Below are 18187 nucleotides of genomic sequence, written 5' to 3'. Positions count from 1 at the left end.
AGACAATTTAGTTTGAAAAAGCATTTATCTTTAACATTGCTAATTTAAAATATTACAAGTGGAACTTACTTTATAGCAAGCACTTGTGAGTAGGGATTTGTCATTTATATGACTAGGGTGCTAAGCAGAAAAAAAAAAAAGCTTGACAAGATTTTGTTTCTTTTATGGTTCATAGTCACTTCATTTTTCTCTAGGACTATCAGACTTGGCTTGACCTTAGAGAATTTGAAACTCGCATTGGAGAACGTTACATTACGCACGAAAGCGATGATGCCCGCTGGGAAATACATGCATACACACACAACCTTGTATACCCAAAGCACTTCATCATGGCTCCCAATCCAGATGACATGGAGGAAGATCCTTAATTTATCAATGAGCTAACTTCAATAAGGAAGGATTTCATTTTATGGACTGATATTTTGCTGCACAACTGTTGTTCTTTGGAGGTTGTCGTCTGCAAGGATGCAAAGACATGAGGAAATGTGATAAGGAACTGGTGACACCAGTACTGTAGTTCATAATGAGTAGGTACAAGAGGGGAAACTGAGAGATAAAAATTCATAATGGAACCAAGATGAAGCTTTTCATAAATTTTTATAGCATAAGAAATAACTGGCTTTTGTATTTTCCTAATCCTTCACTTTAGTACAATAGTGGCACTTAATTTGTCTTCCCTTTCCTGTTCTTATATTATTTTCCAAAAAGGCAAGCCAGAATCCTGTTATTACATGGCTTGACCAAAGCATACAAGAGTTAAAAGGTTGATTACTAAACTTGTTTGCATTTAAACAGAGATCAGAGAGGCTGCTGGCATGTGATTTCCTATAAGACTTTAAACATTTATCTGACCATAGAGGGATTGAGGGGTTTTTCAGATACCTAAAAAAGGAATGCTGGACTGTTTTACCTTTCTTTTTTAGGTCAGTCAAGACTCCAAAACAGTGATCCCTAACCTTTTTGGAGTTGAATCCCTGAATATGCTCTCTACAACATAAAAATTAAGTTGTCACCTTTTGTGAGTATGTTACAATAGCCTGTAAGATAACTTTGGACAACTGACTTTACAAAACCAGGAGTAGGAACTGCTGCTGATCTGCATGCTGAATTACTATGGATGTCTTCTAGTTCAACTCTGCTGCAAACTGACGTTCCTACTGACGCTGCTGTGACGCCACAGTTAGATTCCAGCATTCAATGGGTATAGACCAAAGCTATAATTACAGATTATCTTTACACAGGGTTGAATAATTTGAGGGAGGAAATTAAATATATACTAAAAGTAAGGCCAGTGCAGGGTCAGTTAAAACTATAGGAAAGAATAGCAAATAGTATCCTTTTTTTTTTTCTTCCCTTAGATTATTGGAAGGCTTTACAGAAGTCTGGAATGTTTTTAAATCATTTATTTTAAGCAGTATGGGTTGAGCATGAAACAATTATAAGGGTAGGGCTATATTATCAGCAGAGCAAATGAAAGGAAACTTTTTTAAAAAAACATTTCAGCTCAAGCAGCCAGCTGAAGAAATTTTTCTCTACTCAGATATGTGATTTAAGAGGTTAGACTTTTTCATAGCTTTTAAAAGGTTACTAATAATAGTTTTCCCAAAAAAAAGTTTAATATCTGGGACTTATAAAATCTAATGGCTTTTTATTTATTCATTCCTCAGTAATCATTTTACACACACCCCACCGCACCCCCAAAAGAGCAAAAGATTTGGAATCAGAAGATCTGGGTTTAAGTGTTGGCTCCCTTTATTAGCTCTGTGGGCCTGGCCAGGTGACAATCTGAGCCTCGAGTTGCCTAGTGTGTAAAATGAAGATCATAATCCTTGCCTCTACCTTCCTCACAGTGTTGTTTTGAAGATCGGTTGTATATGAACATAATCAATAAACTAAATACAAAATGTGTTAACTGTCACTGCCCAGTGAATTGGAGGTAGCAAAGGAAAAGACTGTTCATATATTAACTAAGACTCAGAGAGCCTTTGGAGATCTCTGAAGCTACTCCCTTACCTAGGACTAAAAACATCCTTGAGAGAGTAGTAGCAAACATGAAATGTTCTATTCTGAGCTCTTCAGATGTTAACTTATCCTCACAACCATTAGCTAAGTGCATAATGAACCCCATCTCACAGATAAGGAAATTGAGACACAGGAAGATTAAATAGCTGCTGGTCACACAGTTGGTATTTGAACCCAGACAGTGTTGGCTCTGGAGTTCCTCTTACCCTTCTAACCATTTTGTTATACTGTCTTCCCCATAAAGGTCTCAGGAGACATTCCACATCTCTCATCATTTCATTCTCATTTACAAGTTTTAAAAATCAAATTTAATTCTGCAAAACCTTTTAGAAATGTTTTCCCTAGGATAGAAAATGACTTCCTCAAATTTCTCCATAGTAAGTCTGCTTAATCAGTGTGCTAAAATGGAATAATTCTGAGTCAATAGGCATCCTATTGAGGTTTTACTACATAAGGTGAAAATTAACTGGAATGGTGTTTGTTTGCTATACTTACATAATCAAACGTTATAAGCCATGAAATTAATTGCACTCTTTTTGTTTTTGTTGTTGAATGCCTAAGAAGTTTTCTAAATTTGTAAAGGCACTGTCAGATAATTTGAAGTTGAGTAATTACACCTGATACTGTGTAACCTGCATAACCTTTTTTTATTTTTTGTCAAGCTGTGTTTGTATAAGAAATAATTGAAAGAAACATTTGATAATGTACAAAGTAGTCTATAATGACATTGTTCAGTACATTTTTATATTTTTTGTTACATCCCACTTTTTGTAAATATCCTCAAAGAAGCTTAATAAATAAAATGTATTTCCATATCACCATACTTTTCTATGTGAAAACCTGAGCCTATCTCTAGTCGAGGTATTCAAAGAAAATTTTACTTGGTTGTGTTATTTTCCCAGGCCTTGGTAAGAGAACTATTTTGGAAATAGTATTTGTAAATGGAAATAATGCTATATTTATAACAGTGATTTTTTTTAACTGCCTAAAATAAAAAATAACTCATTATTACAATTTTATATGCAATTTGAGGTTATTATCTGGAGGTCTCATTTCTTGGAATTAAAGTTTGGAATAATTATAACTATAAATTTTTCAGGAACTGCCATCATACAATCCACTACTACAGCTGCCAGAAGACTTAAGTTAAATACCTAATACAAAGTAAATATAAGGCATTGCCTAACTCTTCCCCCTTAATTATAAAAAGTATTATATAATTTGGAGGAGCCAACCATGGGCATTTTCATCTTGCAAAAAATGGTCCCAAACAAGAGTTTTGGGAAAAAAAATATGGAAATAGAAAAGTGGTGGCTAGGAATGGCCCAACGCTGGACAGCATCTGAAAAATAAGGCCTCCATCTTCATTTACCTTAAACTGGCACAGAACACTAGTCCTGTTCTCAAGCCAAAGAAGCAATAAAAAGCAGCAGTTCATCACTTTGCCAATGAACTCCCAATATAGTTATACTGTAAGTTCAAGACACATGGCTAATTTCTTTTCCTTTAATCTCACTTGTAAATTTATTCTGCTAAAATAGCAATTCTTCAGAAAGTCCTTCTGTCTGGTATTAATATAAAAGTTTCAAGAATCAAAACATGAGAACTTAATAAAACTACACTTGACATAGCAACTAGCTTTATTTAGTAAAGGAAACTCAAGTTTCACAATAACTTATTTCATACATAAGAACACACATTTGGCCTGGCAGGTTTGGCTCAGCAGTTAGAGAGCGTCAGCCCAGGGACCGAAGGGTCGCAGGTTGGATCCCCAACCCTGGTCAGGGTTGTGCTGGAGGCGGCCAATTGATGTGTCTCTCTCACATTGATGTTTCTCTCTTTCCCTTCCTCCCGATCTAAAAAAAAAAAAAAAAAATCAATGGAAAAATATCCTCCAGTGAGATTTAACAAAAAAAGAACACCTTTGTTCCCAGAGTTAAACACAACTTTAAAAGATCAATGTTTAGTTGTATGGTATTTTATTATCTGTTAAGAAATACTTTTTTTACCTGTGATACATGAAATGCATTCCTTTATTTCGGTTTCTTAGGCAGACTTGGGGGTAAAAAGTCCAAACTGAAATATCACTGCCAAGCAAGTTCACTAAATCCAGCCACAGGTGATGGAGAAGGTTCTGACTGACGCGCATTCATCTGATGACTTCTACCATGAAGTCTCTCTTGAGGCAGTAAGGCAAAAAAGTTAAATCTTTCTCCCATCTTCTTAGGATTCATTAACATATCATACCCCTGAAGTAACTGCTGCCTCAATGATGGCTCAGCTGATTTATCTAAAAGAACCTGAAAAGAAAAAAAATTTCTTAGTAAAAGTAACCAGAAGAAAGGATTTCCAGTTATATGAAGCAATACTAATGACTATTAGCTATTCATTAAAGCAGTGTTTAAAATGTTATTTCCAGTCACCTGCCTTAAAACCAATCATGGGGTACTTATTTAAAAACACAGGTTGCTGTGACACAAACCTATGAATCTGTATATTTAACATTTCCAGGTGCTCTGATCTATACTGAAGGTTTAAAATGTCCTCAGAAAAGTTATAAAATGTATACCCACAACTGCGGTCAAACTTTCTTAATAAACATGAACACTACTTGAAAATCTGAATTCCACCCCATAAGATGCATGAAACTTAATGTTGTTCCACCTCCAGGCTATCTGGTAAAACTAAATCCTACACTACTGGAGAGAATGGAACTCTAGGGTTCTGGCTAACTACAAGAACATTAAGGCCAGGTAAACTTATTACAATATTTGTTAGAAATATTGTGAAATTAAAATATTTAATGATACGGAAATAAATCATTACCTTTAGCCGGACATCAATGCCCATATTTTTTAAAAATGTTTGTTGTTTTATTGGGCCCAGAGAAGCCACTCTTCCCTGTGCCATTCTGCGCAAATAACTGAAGTCCACATCAGCTGTTAGGTCGGCTGTTCCTGGGGCAATTAAGACATCATGAAGCTTGTGGCCACAAAACCCCTTAAACATAATTTTTAAAATGATGAGTTTTTGTCCTTTTATGCTATTATCAAGGTTAAAGAGGCGCTATGATTTTAGTACATTTTATATAACTTAAAAAGGAAAATATAGCCCTGGCCAGTTTGGCTCAGCGGTTAGAGCGTCGGCCTGCGGTCCAGAGAGACCCAGGTTCGGTTCCCGCTAAGGGCGCGTACCTCGGTTGCAGTTTGTCTCCGGCCCTGGTCAGTTGTGCGGGTGGCAGCCACTCGATGTGTTCCTTTTGCATCGATGTTTCTCTCTCTCTCTCTCTCTCTTCCTCTCTCTCCCTCCCACTCTACCTGAACAAAAGGTGGAAAAATGTCCTCGGGTGAGGATAAAAAAAAAGGAAAATATAGCCTAAGTCAGGGGTTTACAAATTGAATGCAGTAGCACCATTTTCTTCAAATGAGAAGCTCCGTGGAAAACCCAATATAAAGTACTGTGTTGGAGCGCCTGAAGATGCTGCTGCCTTTACAGTTATTTAACATTTTCATTAATGCCTGTGCATAGAGGAGATCTCAATAATCTTCCAATTGAATCCAGGTGATCAAAACCTAGATGGTGTTTTACAAAGTCTAACCATCAAACATAGGCATCAGAATCACCTGAGAATACGTCACTAGACTCTTACCCAGTCCTAGTAAATCAGAATCCTGGAGGTAAAAATAGAAAATCAGCATTTTTTATTCTTACTTTTTTTAGAGAGAGAGAGAGAAAAACATCAAGGTGAGAGAGACACATCGATCAATCGGTTGCATCCTGCATGCCCTCTACTGGGGATTGAGCCTGCAACTTGGGCATGTGCCCTGATCAGGAATAAAACCAGGACCTCTCAGTCCATGGAATGACGCTCAATTTACTGAGCCACACTGGCCAGGTGGAAATCACCATTTCTGACACACTATCCAGGTTTTTCTTAGGTACATAAAGTTAGAAATTGAGAACCACAGGTCTAGAACATAACTAGTAACACCCAGTTAAATGTATTTCAATTAAAGTAAACTGAACAGAATTGATCATATTCAAAGAACTTAAGAACAGATGTTTAGGAAGGATAAAAAATATATCTAGAGAAGAAAAAAGGTGTTGAAAATCTGATAGAAAAAGTTTGAATGATTATAGTAGCTAGATCAAATCTGCAAAGAAGTATCAAAAATTTTTTTAAATGAAGGAGGGGTAGAAAATCTTAAAAACTTTAGGAAAAATTTTCCATTTGTATTATTTAGATGCTTACTAGAATCAATGCAGAACTAGGTTCTGCAACTTAAGGAAGAATGTAGACAATTCAGACACTGTTCAAAGGAAAGTTGGAGAGTGGAGTTAGGCTTAGGAATAAGATCTAGAGTTAAGAGTAATTATTATTAATATTAATTATAAAATAATGTAATACAACAGTGCTAAACACTATAGAAACCAAAGATAAAGATCTTAAATGAGCTTCAAAACTAACAACTGATAACTAAGTAAATCATACCACTTAAACTCTGATTGAGTCATGTTACTGAATTATACATACTCTGAAGGTATCTGTCTTAGTCCCATCATGACCATAATCAGCAATCAGCGCAGCACCTCCAGTAAGTGCAATGCGTTGAGCAAGTTCCTGAATAATAACACCAGCCTCAGGACAGACTTCCACGTGATCCCTTGTTTCATCATGCTAGTAAGAAACAGTTGAAAGAAAACATATCATTCTAAAGAACTATTTCCTTAGGGTTTGTCAGGTTTCCTTTATTTTCAGGTTTTTCTACAATGAGCATTTCTTATTTACAATAAAAATTAATTTGTTTTCAATATGAATATGTTCTCTACACTCAACTTTTCACATAATATCCTTTTTATTATACAAAACTTCTTGGTTCTTTGATGCTATCCACTAAGTTTACAAAAACATTTCAATTTTAATACTTTTTGATTAAAGGCATGACCTCCCAACCCCTCAGGTGGCCAAGTACATTATCATGTTAGTGATGGTGCTATTACTTTTATATCATAATTCATGTAACTATATTCCACTTGGTTGAAAGCATGGGAAAGGGATTTTTATCTGCTTAAAAGAGAGCGTGCCACATAATAGGCACTCAAAAAATTGTGTTGATTGAACAAATGATGTAATCTGATGAAAAAAACAAACATCGTATTAAACAAGTATTTTATGGTGCCTTCTGTTGGGGCTAAAGGCATCCTAACGATATGCTCTATATCTAGAAACATCAGTTTATGAACTAGTGCCAATGTACACAAGGCCTTTATTTCCCAAGATGTGACGTATTAACTAATAACTCAATAAATGTATATTAGGTTATAAAGTGAAATGATAATATTAATACTTGTCAACTTGACTAGTATATATGAGATTTCACTAAGTCCTGAGATAATGCAAAATTTATTTTTCTTCATTAGTAAAACATACACTAACTCTTGCCACCTCCATACACCCTATTAAGAATGAGTATTGACCTGCCCTGGTGTCTCTGCCTATAATGGCATAGGTCTAACAGGTACAAAGCCAGACAAACTCAGCTTCTGAGTCTCAGCTCTTCCTACTGCTTACTAGAAACAAGTTACTTAACCTTTTGGAGCCGCTTCATTACATAGGTACTAGGCTTTTTGAGAGGATTAAGTGTATCAATAAACCACTTAGCCCTCAGTGCTACTTTATTTCTTTTGCTCTGTTCTTTTTTCTTGTTTATTTAGGTTTTTGTTTTGCTTCGTTTTGCCCTCGGTGCTATTAAGTAAGTTATTGTGGCTTAATTCTGAAAACCATGAGGTCAGCTATTTCAGGCATAAGCTGACACATCTCAGTGTGCCACGCCGACACCCTTACCACCTTAGCCTGCTCTTCAAGATGACAAATTCTGTTACCTTTCGCCCCATTCAAATGATGGAGAAAATCACTCCCTCTCTCATAAGTGAATACTGCTCAAGTCAAGAACTAAAAAGAATCATAACTCCTAGGGCCAAGGGCTTGGCTCTTGGTAGCTTTATGAATTTATTTCTAACTCAGGTAAAATTAAGTAGCCAGAATATGAAAAACTAAAAATGTTCACAAGCGTTTAGGCTGATATTTTCACTTATGCTTTGCAAAGAAAATTCAAGAGAAAACAATAGTAAAATGCATTCTGTCAGTCTAGAATCAAATTTAGAGCTGGTGGAAGCAGAGAAAAAAGGTAGCCTCTACCTAGCCATAGAGCTGTTTCAGAACTGAGAAAATACAGAGTAATACATGCAAAGTACTCAGTAAACACTGTCATTGTCACTGTACTATACACTGTACTACATTGTTTTCTCAGACATCAAACCTTTCCAGTCAAAAGACAATACTATCAACATCTGATAGGTCAACAGAGAAGGTATGGGACTTGCTGAGCAAGTGCTTATTACTAACTTTATCTCTTGTAAGGTCACACAGCTAAGAAGTTATTTTAACCCACTCTTCTGACTCTCTAGAGCCTCTGCACAGTTCACAGTTAATAAAAAGCACCTCATACATTGCGAGCAACTCCTTCCCCCTATAAAAGAACTCTAAAACAGTAACTCAGAAAATAAGACTTGCTTGGTAATAAATGAAGAAGAAAAAATGTATTCCTACTTGTATAAAGACTTCCGCTGGGGTGGCACAAGGCGCCAAAACAAACCTCAGTTTATCAGAAACTTGCGGATCAATATCAATGAATACTTCTCTCCATCCTTGTGGGGTTTTCTAAACACAAATGAATGCACAGAAACAAAATTTTGCAAGTTCTCAAAACTGTTGCTAGCAAAAAGTACTATTGGTTTTCTCTTACCATGTTTAAGATAGAAGTAACATATACAGATCACTTTACTGCTTAACATTATTATTTAAAGGCTTTACTTCATTTCTTCTACAGAACAGGAGTAGACTGACAGATACAAACTACTAATGTTGTTTACATAAGAGGTGGAGCTGTGCAAGACAAAATAAGCAGCATAGAAAGTGTCCCAAAATGGAAAACTAATCGAAAGCTTTTGCTAATAAATTACTCCACAATAATACATACTCTTAGCCTTAGAAGTTATTAGTACACATACATTACCACCAAATCTCAGATTTCATAGAAAGAATAAAGACAAATTTTAATCTTTGGAATTTAAATATATTTGCTAAAAAGTAATTTTTATTGTACTATAGCCATTTACCATCTTATATTCTCCTGTATCTTTATCTCAGGAGAATTAAGAATTCTACTGAATATTTCATTTTTGCTTTTTAATCACTTATATGCATGAGAAATTCCAAATATAGTTAACTTCAATAAGTAGTGTTTATATGTTGAATAATTAAATACCATAAATATTTATTCTTACAACACAAGGCTCTTTGTGATTCAATTATAAACATGACTTTCTTTCCATCATACCTGAAACTTATGCACAGGAAGAACGTCAAAAAATTCATGTGCAAGATAAAAGCTGTACCCTATTTAAAAATGGAAAGAAAAAATTAATTTTAAGCATTTTTTAAGCTAATGAATTGGTACTTCTGAACATTTACAAAAATGCCTAGCTCTTTGTAGTGGAACCTGTGGTGCTTCCATAATCGTCACTACCACAGAATCATCACCTCTTCGCAGCAAATCTACTCTGCAGAAAGTACAGAGGCAATTACTACTATTCTCATTTTCCACATAGCAGGATAACAAAGCCAAAATATCTCATACTCATTACCAGGCCTCAAAGAAATGAGAACTCAGGTTTGCTAGCTGAACGAGAACTTGAGTTTCCTAAAATCATCAGAGGCCAGGAGTGGCTGGGGTGCCTTGTGCAAGCTCAGACCACTTGAGGTTTGAGCTGGAACTCGTCAATGTAAGGCTCCTGAGGAGTGCAGACATTTTCCTGCACTACATTCTTGCCTTCAGGCAAGTAAGGACATTCAAAAGATGAGATAATTAAACTAAACCCACCTAACACTGCTTCCTCCAGCCGCTGCTGCCTTGGCGCTGCTTCATCAGCAGTACTATCTTAGGGATAAAGAAAAACTAAAAAGTACAAAAGAGATATACATTGTGGATTTTGTTTGCTTTGGTTTTTGCAAAACCACATGAAATTCATTGTTCCTTACTGTTAGGCAATTTTGTACTCTAATACAATGTATTTTAATAGAAAAAAGTTCACTATTCTTATAAGGAACTTGGCAGCACTAACTCAATCTATTTTAGATACTTCTCAACTTATGTTGGGGTTACCCCCTGATAAACCTTAAGTCAAAAATGCATTTAGGCCCTGGCCGGTTTTGCTTAGCGGTTAGAGCATTGGCCTGCGGTCCAGAGAGACCCGGGTTTGGTTCCCGCTAAGTGCACGTACCTCAGTTGCAGTTTGTCCCCGGTCCTGTTTGGGTTGTGCAGGTAGCAACCACTCGATGTGTCCCTTTCCCGTCGATGTTTCTCTCTCTCTCTCCCTCTCCACTCTATCTGAACAAAAAATGAAAAAATGTCCTCGGGTGAGGATAGGGAAAAAATAAATAAAATGCATTTAGCCCCAGCCAGGTGGCTCAGTTGATTGAGGCATCGTCCTGTACACCAAAAGGTTGTGGGTTCAATTCCTGGTCAGGGCACAAACCAAGGTTGCAGGTTTGATCCCAAGTCTGGGTATATGCAGGAGGTAGCTGTTAGATGCTTCTTTCTCACATTAATGATTCTCTCTTTCTCCCCCTTTTCCTCTCTCCCATCCAAGTATTAACCAGGCCCAACCCTGCTTAGCTTCCGAGATCAGACGAGATCGGGCGCGTTCAGGGTGGTATAGCTGTAGACCCCTGTTCCTCTCTCTATAAAATCAATGAAGCATATCCTTGGGTGAGGATTAATAAAAAAATAAAAAATTAAAAATTAAAATGCATTTAATACACCTAACCTACCAAGCATCGCAGCTTAGCCCCGCCCACCTTAAACACGCTCAGAACATTCACATTAGCCTACAGTGGGCACAGCATCTCGCTGCTGCTTCCCAGCCTGAGAGTGATGGTGCGGCACAGTTAGTCCGGAAAAGATGCAAATTCAAAACCTGAAGTACAGTTTTTACTGAATGCATACCACTTTTCACCATGATAAAGTTGAAAAATTGAACCATCGTTAAGTTGGGAAAGTCTGTATATTGCCCTACAAGGCCGTAGTCACCTATCACTAGTGTGAGGGGTTGTGATCAAAATTCTCTCATTAATCAATGTAAAATCATTACCTTTTGGAACATCCTGCAGATCTCGGTACCAGGAAACTGGAATCCCGGACTTAGTAATGCCTTTCATATACACTGGGGATCCAGCACTTCGTTCTAATGGGAACTTCTCTTCGGTCAGAGTTAGTGCTTGAATCTCACTTAATTTTTGGCTCACCTCTACCAGATGTATTGACATGTCACAGTTTTTCAGCACAGATCCAAGCTGACTAAACACCTAAGTACAAAAAGAAAAATTGGCAAATATGTGTTGAGTATATTTTAGGTTTTCTAACCATTGATCTTAATAATCTATTCGTCACAGTACAAATAATAACTGGTTCCAGAGAAATTTTTCCTTACACAAGCCACTCTCTAGCAGCCTATACGAAGCATAACCTAATTAGAGTTATTAAACATAGTTCACATAAAAAAGAATAGTACACAGTTTGGTTTCCTAATGATAAAATTTAGAACTGTGATTAAGAAATGAAAATAAAAGATTTCCCCATCCTCACCAACACTTGGTGTTGTCAGAGTTGTCAGACTTCCTATTTTTGAGGGTATAGTAGTATCTCATCAATTTTTGTTTTTAATCTCACCTGAGGATATGTTTATTGATTTTAGAGAAAGGGAGGTAGAAGAAGAGGGAGGAAGAGGGAAGGAGGGAGGGAGAGAGAGAGATAGGGGGAGGGGGGGAGAGAGAGAGAGAGAGACAGAGAGAGAAACATTGATGGTTGCTTCCCGTATGCACCCTCAATGAGGACAGAAGTGGCAACCTAGGTGTGCCCTGACTGGGAATAGAACCTGAGACCTTATATGTACGGGACAACGCTCCGACCATCTGAGCTACACTGACTAGGGAAGTCTCATCAATTTTAATTTTCATTTTCCTGACTACCAATTACTCTGAACATATTTTTGTTTTTATTGGCCATTTAGGTTCTCTGTTTCATGATGGGCCTGTTCACATATTTGCCTGGTTTTTCTAATGAGTTATCTGTCACATTACTGACTTAAAGGACTACTAGTTCTTTGTTGGTTATATGTGTTGCAAATAACTTCTCAAAATTGGGGTTTTGTCTCACCTACTTTTTTTTTTTCATCCTCACCCAAGGACATTTTTCCATGTTTTGTTCAGATAGAGTGGGAGGGAAAGAGAGGAAGAGAGAGAGAGAGAGAGAGAGAGAGAGAGAGAGAGAGAGAGAGAGCGCGCGAAACATCAACGTGAAAGGGACACATCGAGTGGCTGCACCCACACAATCCAGGGCTGGGGACAAATTGCAACCGAGATTCGTGCCCTTAGCGGGAACCGAACCCGGGTCTCTCTGGACCGCAGGTTGACGCTCCAACTGGTGAGCCAAACAGGCCAGGTCTGTCTCAGCCACTCTTTATGGTGTCTTTGAAGAACAAAAACTTCCTAGTTTCTTTAAAGAATAAGAAGTTCTTAATTTTAATGTAGAGGAAATTATCAACATTTTCCTTTATGGCTTCTGCTTTATATATAATTTTAAAATTTTTTACCTACTCAGGAAGAGAAATATATTCTCCCATAATGTCTTCTAAATGTTTTGTACATGTAGCTTTCACATTCTCCCCCACCCCCGTTTTTTACCCTTACAGACAATAACTAATCGTTCACTATATTATTCTGATATTATATTTTAGCTGAGAAATATGAAATTAAGGATGTAGGACTGAAAGCCAAGAAAATCAACAAAGTTTGCAAACTCAGTCAAAAGTAGTAAGATACACATACATAAGACTTTAAGACATTCTTATTACCTACCCTCAAAATATCTCCTGTAAGGGTGCCGCGACCTGGGCCCAACTCCACCAGCTGGAAAGCTGCACTTTTCCCCGAGGCCATCCATTCGCTAATGAACCATACCCCTAGCAACTGCGACAACGAGAAACTTATATTCAAGTATTATAAAGTATAAAAGTATACCACAGTATAAAACTCCATACTTTATGCCAGGAAGCAAAATGTTTGCAAACAACCATATAATATGTACATATACTTGCACACACACAGGAAACTTCACTAGGACTATGTTACAACACATACCAGTTAGGAAAGCTTTAATAACTGGAGTAGCCCTGGCCAGTTTGGCTCAGCGGTTAGAGCATGACCCTAAGGGTCTCAGGTTTGACACCTGGTCAAGGGCACATGCCTGGGTTGCACATTCAATCCCTGGACCCAGTCAGGGTCATGCAGGAGGCAACCAATAGATGTCTCTCTCTCACACATCAATGTTTCTCTCCCTCCCTCCCTCCCTCCCTTCCACTCTATCTAGAAGGTCAATGGAGGAATATCCTCAGGTGAGAATTAAAAAAATAAAATAACTGGAGTAAAAAGTTAAAAACCACCCTCTGCTATAAAAGGTCCCATGACACAGATAAGAGAATATAACTTACAGAAAGGTACTAGTTAGTATTTGAAAGCAAACAGACATATACATATAATTACATAACTATGCCATTTCCTCAGATTCATATGATTTCAATAATTACATGGCTCTTACACATAAGCAACATATTTTTTTTTTTTTTTATCCTCACCCGAGGATATTTTTCCATTTTTCGTACAGATAGAGTAGGAGGGAGAGAGAGAGAGAAACATCGATGTGAAGGGACACATCGAGTGGCTGCCACCCGCACGACCGACCAGGGCCGGGGACAAACTGCAACCGAAGTACGTGCCCTTAGCAGGAACCGAACCCGGGTCTCTCCAGACCGCAGGCCGACGCTCTAACCGCTGAGCCAAACTGGCCAGGGCATAAGCAACATATTTTTAATACCTGGATTCTACTTCCTCCTATGTACAATTTCATATTTCCAAATTGATCAAAGTTTATTATATGGAAATAAATAAACTAGAATACCTGAAAATAATACAAAGTTTCTTAAAGGGAGACTTCTACTGTAACTATGGCTAAATCATGGTTGGAGGCTTAAGAACTCATTTTGATTCCAGCAATTTATTCTGGGACACACTCTTCCTCTTTCCTCATCTTTACTTGTCTCTCTTCCTTCTCCCATTTCCATATTTCATCTTGGTCACCACTCTTTTCTTTCTCTTTCTTTTTGTCCCTCTTATCTCTACATTCCCTTTTCTACAGTAAAACATAAACTTTCCAATGTCCATTGTGCTATTTTCCTTCCTCTGCTGCCTTTCTATTCCCTCAATATTTACTACAAAATTAAAACTTTTGATGAATCACAAAAACAAAGCTGTAAAATACTATTATAGAGTAAGACAGCTTGATCTGCGTTCAAATGTTTGTGATACTAGTTTCTTTTATAGTTTAGATTGATATTACCTCTCCAAAGATCTGACTTATTTCAGGTGAAGTAATGAAATCTCCTTGTTCCCCTAGCATGTCACGGTACACATAATATCCCTAAGTAAAAAGAGAAAATGGAAAAAATAAATTAATTTTCAAATAAGGCTTTTTAAAACACCCTCCAAAATCTTACATAATGTATACAATGGAATAAACAATTATGTCGCAAGAAAGTTCTCTCTTCTAAATAAGCAAAATTAATGTAGTGTCTTTACCTAAATTTCACAAAGTGACAGAACTGGTAGAAAACCAATTACTCCTTGACTAGAATGGCAGAAGCCATCAACATCCTTCTCTACATTCCACCCTCCTTCCCTCTCCCTACTCCCAAAACCCAACACAAAGACCCTGCCTACCCACCCCCCACACTCTTCCTGCAAATTCTCACACTTTCTACTTCAAATTAACCCTGCCTGTTGGCCATGGTGTTTCTTGACCTGGGTGCTGGTTCCATGGAGTACTCTCTTCGTGAAAATTCATCAAGCTGTATACTTGTGATTTATGCATTTTTCTATATGAATGTTATTTACAGCTCAATAGTGGTTTTTTTTTTAATTGGCTCTGTTTGTCCGCACGTCCATGCCATTGAGATGCCTTCCCTCTCCTTTTCCATTTCTTCCTGGAAATCTTATACTCAATCATCAAATCTGCTGAAATGCCACCTTCTCTGACCTCATCCTCCAGCCTTCCAACCTCAGACTACATCCAGGGCTTCCCTTCCTGAGCTTATTCATTTATATGTCTGTGTTCTTCACCAGAAGGCATAGTTACTTGACGGAGAGGATTAGGTCTTATTTACCTTCATATCCCAAATTTTCTCATTGCCCAACCTTGATGCCCTTCTTCTACCACCTTACTCATGGCAAGTGACTACACAGAAATTAAATCAACTTCCTCAACTTCCTGACCCCTACCCGGCTTCCACTTGCTCCCATTCTTTCCTTGGGACTCATACCATAAAATGCCTACTCCTTCTGTTCTAATCCAAACCTGACCCCTCCTGTGCTCTGATTGATCGCAATTCCTAACCCAGCTCTCATGGGCCAGGACCTTTTTACCATCTATCTCCTTTCTCTCACGGCCTTAAAAATAGTTAAATTTAAAACAATTTTTTTTTCATTCCACACATCTCTTTCCCTTCATAAGTAAGCATTTCAGGGGTGTTTTGGTGTGTATTATGAACCCCTCTGGTAGTACAGTGAAGCCCATGGACCCCTTCAGATAATTTTTAAATTCACAGGACATAAAACACATAAGATTACAAAAGAAAGCAAATAAAAAAATATTTATCAAATATATATATATTTTTTTGGTATGTGCCCTTAGCGGGAACTGAACCTGACTCTCTGGTCTGCAGGCCGACGCTCCAACCACTGAGCCAAACCGGCCAGGGCTCAAATATTTTTTTCTTTTTTTTTTAATCCTCACCCGAGGACATTTTTCCATTTTTTGTTCAGGTAGAGTAGGAGGGAGAGAGAGGAACGGAGAGAGAGAGAGAAACATCGATGTGAAAGGAACACATCGAGTGGCTGCCACCTGCACAACCGACCAGGGCCGGGGACAAACTGCAACCGAGGTACGCGCCCTTAGCGGGAACTGAACCCGGGTCTCTCAGGACCGCAGGCCGACGCTCTAACCGCTGAGCCAAACCAGCCAGGGCTTAAATAAATTTGTGATATAGTAATATATGTGCTTCTTGATAAGTGTGTTAAAAAACAAAATAGAACCTGGGCAGTGTGGCTCAGTGGATTGAGTGTTGTCCCATGGACTGAGAGGTCCCAGTATTGGTCAAGGCACATGCTCTGGTTACACACTGATGTTTCTATCTCTCTCTCCCTTCCTATCTAAAAAAAAAAAGAAAAAGAAAAAATTCAATTAAAAAAAAGATCGAGCCCTGGCTGGTTAAGCTCAGCAGTTAGAGCCTCAGCCCACAGACCAAAGGGTTGTGGATTTGGTTCCAATCAAAGGCACATACCTGGGTTACAGGTTCGAATCCTGCCCTAGTGGTAGTAGTGTAGAAGGCAGCCAACTGATGTGTCTCTCTCACATCTATGTTTCTCTCTCTTTCTCTCCATCTCCCTCTCTCTCCCCCTCTCTCCCTTCCACTCTAAAAATCAATGGGAAAATATCCTTGGGTGAAGATTAACAAAAAACAAATTCGAGTAAAGAGTCTAGTAAGTAACTAAGTTCTGAAGCACAGATGAGCACAATGATGTTTTGAGATACCTGTGACTGATCCCTCTGTCATGATGTGACAATATCAGTGATTTGCACTGATGCTAACTAAAGTCACAGGTATTGCTGATGCTATTGGTAGTTGCCTATGCTCATAGTTAGAGAAATGTTGAATTTTAGTCAGAACTTAATTAAAATAACTGCCTTGCCTAAATCTCTGGACAGTGGGCCACTCCACCACATCCAACAATAAGCCAAACCGATCCCAGAATTCCACAGATCTCATATTTCAGCTCAGCAAAAGGTGAAACACTCTAAAAGGACTACACACAGACTTTCGCTGTATGGAGTAGAAAAGGAAATATAGGACAGAACACTGTGACAATGTTTACTCCTAGAGCAAGTAATGACCCAGACCTTCCATTCTCAAGAAGAAAATCCAGAATATGCTTCCAATGCCTGCTGAAGCTATCCCAACGCAGACAACGTTCCAGGCCTCAGAAACTGCAAATTCATATATCGGACTAAACTCTTTATCCTTCCCCTTCCTCCTAATGAGCTACTTCTCTTCCTCCTCCTCCATTCCCTCCTCCCAGAAAAATCACTCCACCATCTACCATCAGCCCAGGTAGGAAAGTCATCCTTCTCTCATCTCATAAATCCAATTGGTTACAGTCTCCTAAACACCTTTGGAATTTGTCATCTGTATAATGGCACTGCCGCTGACTTATTCCAGCCTTGACCAAGTGACACTAATCTATCCATCCCCAGGTCCTGGGGGTGGCTCCTCCCCTGGAAGGCACCCCGGCTGTCTGGGCTGAAGACGCTCACCCCTCCAGGCTGACACCTCGCACAGCTGCCACAGCGGGCCTGCTCCTCGGGCTCCCCCACCCATACCTTGGCCGGGTTGGTCAAGACCTCCTTCATGTACTCGGCCACAGTGATGGGGCCGGTAGACTTGATTTTGTACAGAAGATGCCGCAGCATAGGAGTCACCGGGTTGTTTTCCACCGGCTCTTTCCCGGAGCAGAAGTATTTCCCTCTCCAAAGGCAAGGAATGACTGCAAAAAACACACATTAAACGGGACCCATTAAAAGCCTTGGTATTAACACGTGCACAGCAGCCTGAGCGCTTTCTAAGTGGCTTTGCAACCTCGCCCGAAGCCGGGAACGCGGACTCTGCCCGCTGCATGCACAGCAGACGCAGGCAGGCCCGCACTCCGCCACAACCCCTCAGCCACCTTCCGTCGGAGTCGGGACCGTCTCTGTCCCGGAGCGCCGCGGGCGCCCCCTACCGAGCAGGGCGCCCCACGCGGGCTCCACGGCGACCGGGGCTCGGCGGGGCGGACACTTACCGGCTCGCGCCGCAGCGCTCCGCCACCGGCCGCCGGCCTGCGCGAGAACACTCATGCCGAACTTCCCCAGCAGCCGCCAGACGCCTGCGGTGGGAA

At 39.0% G+C, this 18187-nt stretch overlaps 2 protein-coding genes across 7 annotated transcripts in view; one reads left to right on the top strand and one right to left on the bottom strand.

Annotated features, from left to right (window-relative positions):
- PRKD3 (protein kinase D3) overlaps positions 1–3012 on the top strand; it is a 73258-nt gene extending 70246 nt beyond the window's left edge. For 3 of the 4 annotated variants that reach the window (XM_036263325.1, XM_036263323.1, XM_036263324.1), the window contains exon 19: positions 195–3012. In XM_036263325.1, the coding sequence (XP_036119218.1) occupies positions 195–368 (174 nt within the window). In that variant the 3' untranslated portion in view covers positions 369–3012. The remainder of the gene's footprint in view (positions 1–194) is intronic. The other variant, XR_004959720.1, reaches the window with a different exon arrangement.
- Positions 3013–4040: 1028 nt separating this feature from the next.
- NDUFAF7 (NADH:ubiquinone oxidoreductase complex assembly factor 7) lies at positions 4041–18157 on the bottom strand. 3 transcript variants are annotated; one of them, XM_036263327.1, is made up of 11 exons: positions 18092–18157; positions 17634–17797; positions 14538–14618; positions 13001–13111; positions 11236–11449; positions 9966–10022; positions 9423–9481; positions 8633–8743; positions 6557–6700; positions 4849–5022; positions 4041–4322 (listed from the first exon to the last, which is right to left on the bottom strand). In XM_036263327.1, the coding sequence occupies exons 1-11, from the start codon at positions 18144–18146 to the stop codon at positions 4107–4109; spliced, it is 1386 nt and encodes a 461-aa protein (XP_036119220.1). In that variant the 5' UTR covers positions 18147–18157; the 3' UTR covers positions 4041–4106. The 3 variants fall into 3 exon arrangements, with proteins under 3 accessions (XP_036119220.1, XP_036119219.1, XP_036119222.1); XM_036263326.1 differs by lacking the exon at positions 9966–10022 and having other exon boundaries at positions 17568–17797; XM_036263329.1 differs by lacking the exon at positions 9966–10022.
- Between the last annotated feature and the right edge of the window lie 30 nt (positions 18158–18187).

The sequence above is a fragment of the Molossus molossus genome, unplaced genomic scaffold (genome assembly GCF_014108415.1).
Source record: "Molossus molossus isolate mMolMol1 unplaced genomic scaffold, mMolMol1.p scaffold_m16_p_15, whole genome shotgun sequence".
In the NCBI taxonomy this organism is placed as follows: domain Eukaryota; kingdom Metazoa; phylum Chordata; class Mammalia; order Chiroptera; family Molossidae; genus Molossus; species Molossus molossus.
Note: the sequence above shows the minus strand (reverse complement) of the source record. Positions and strands in the feature narration are given on the sequence as shown.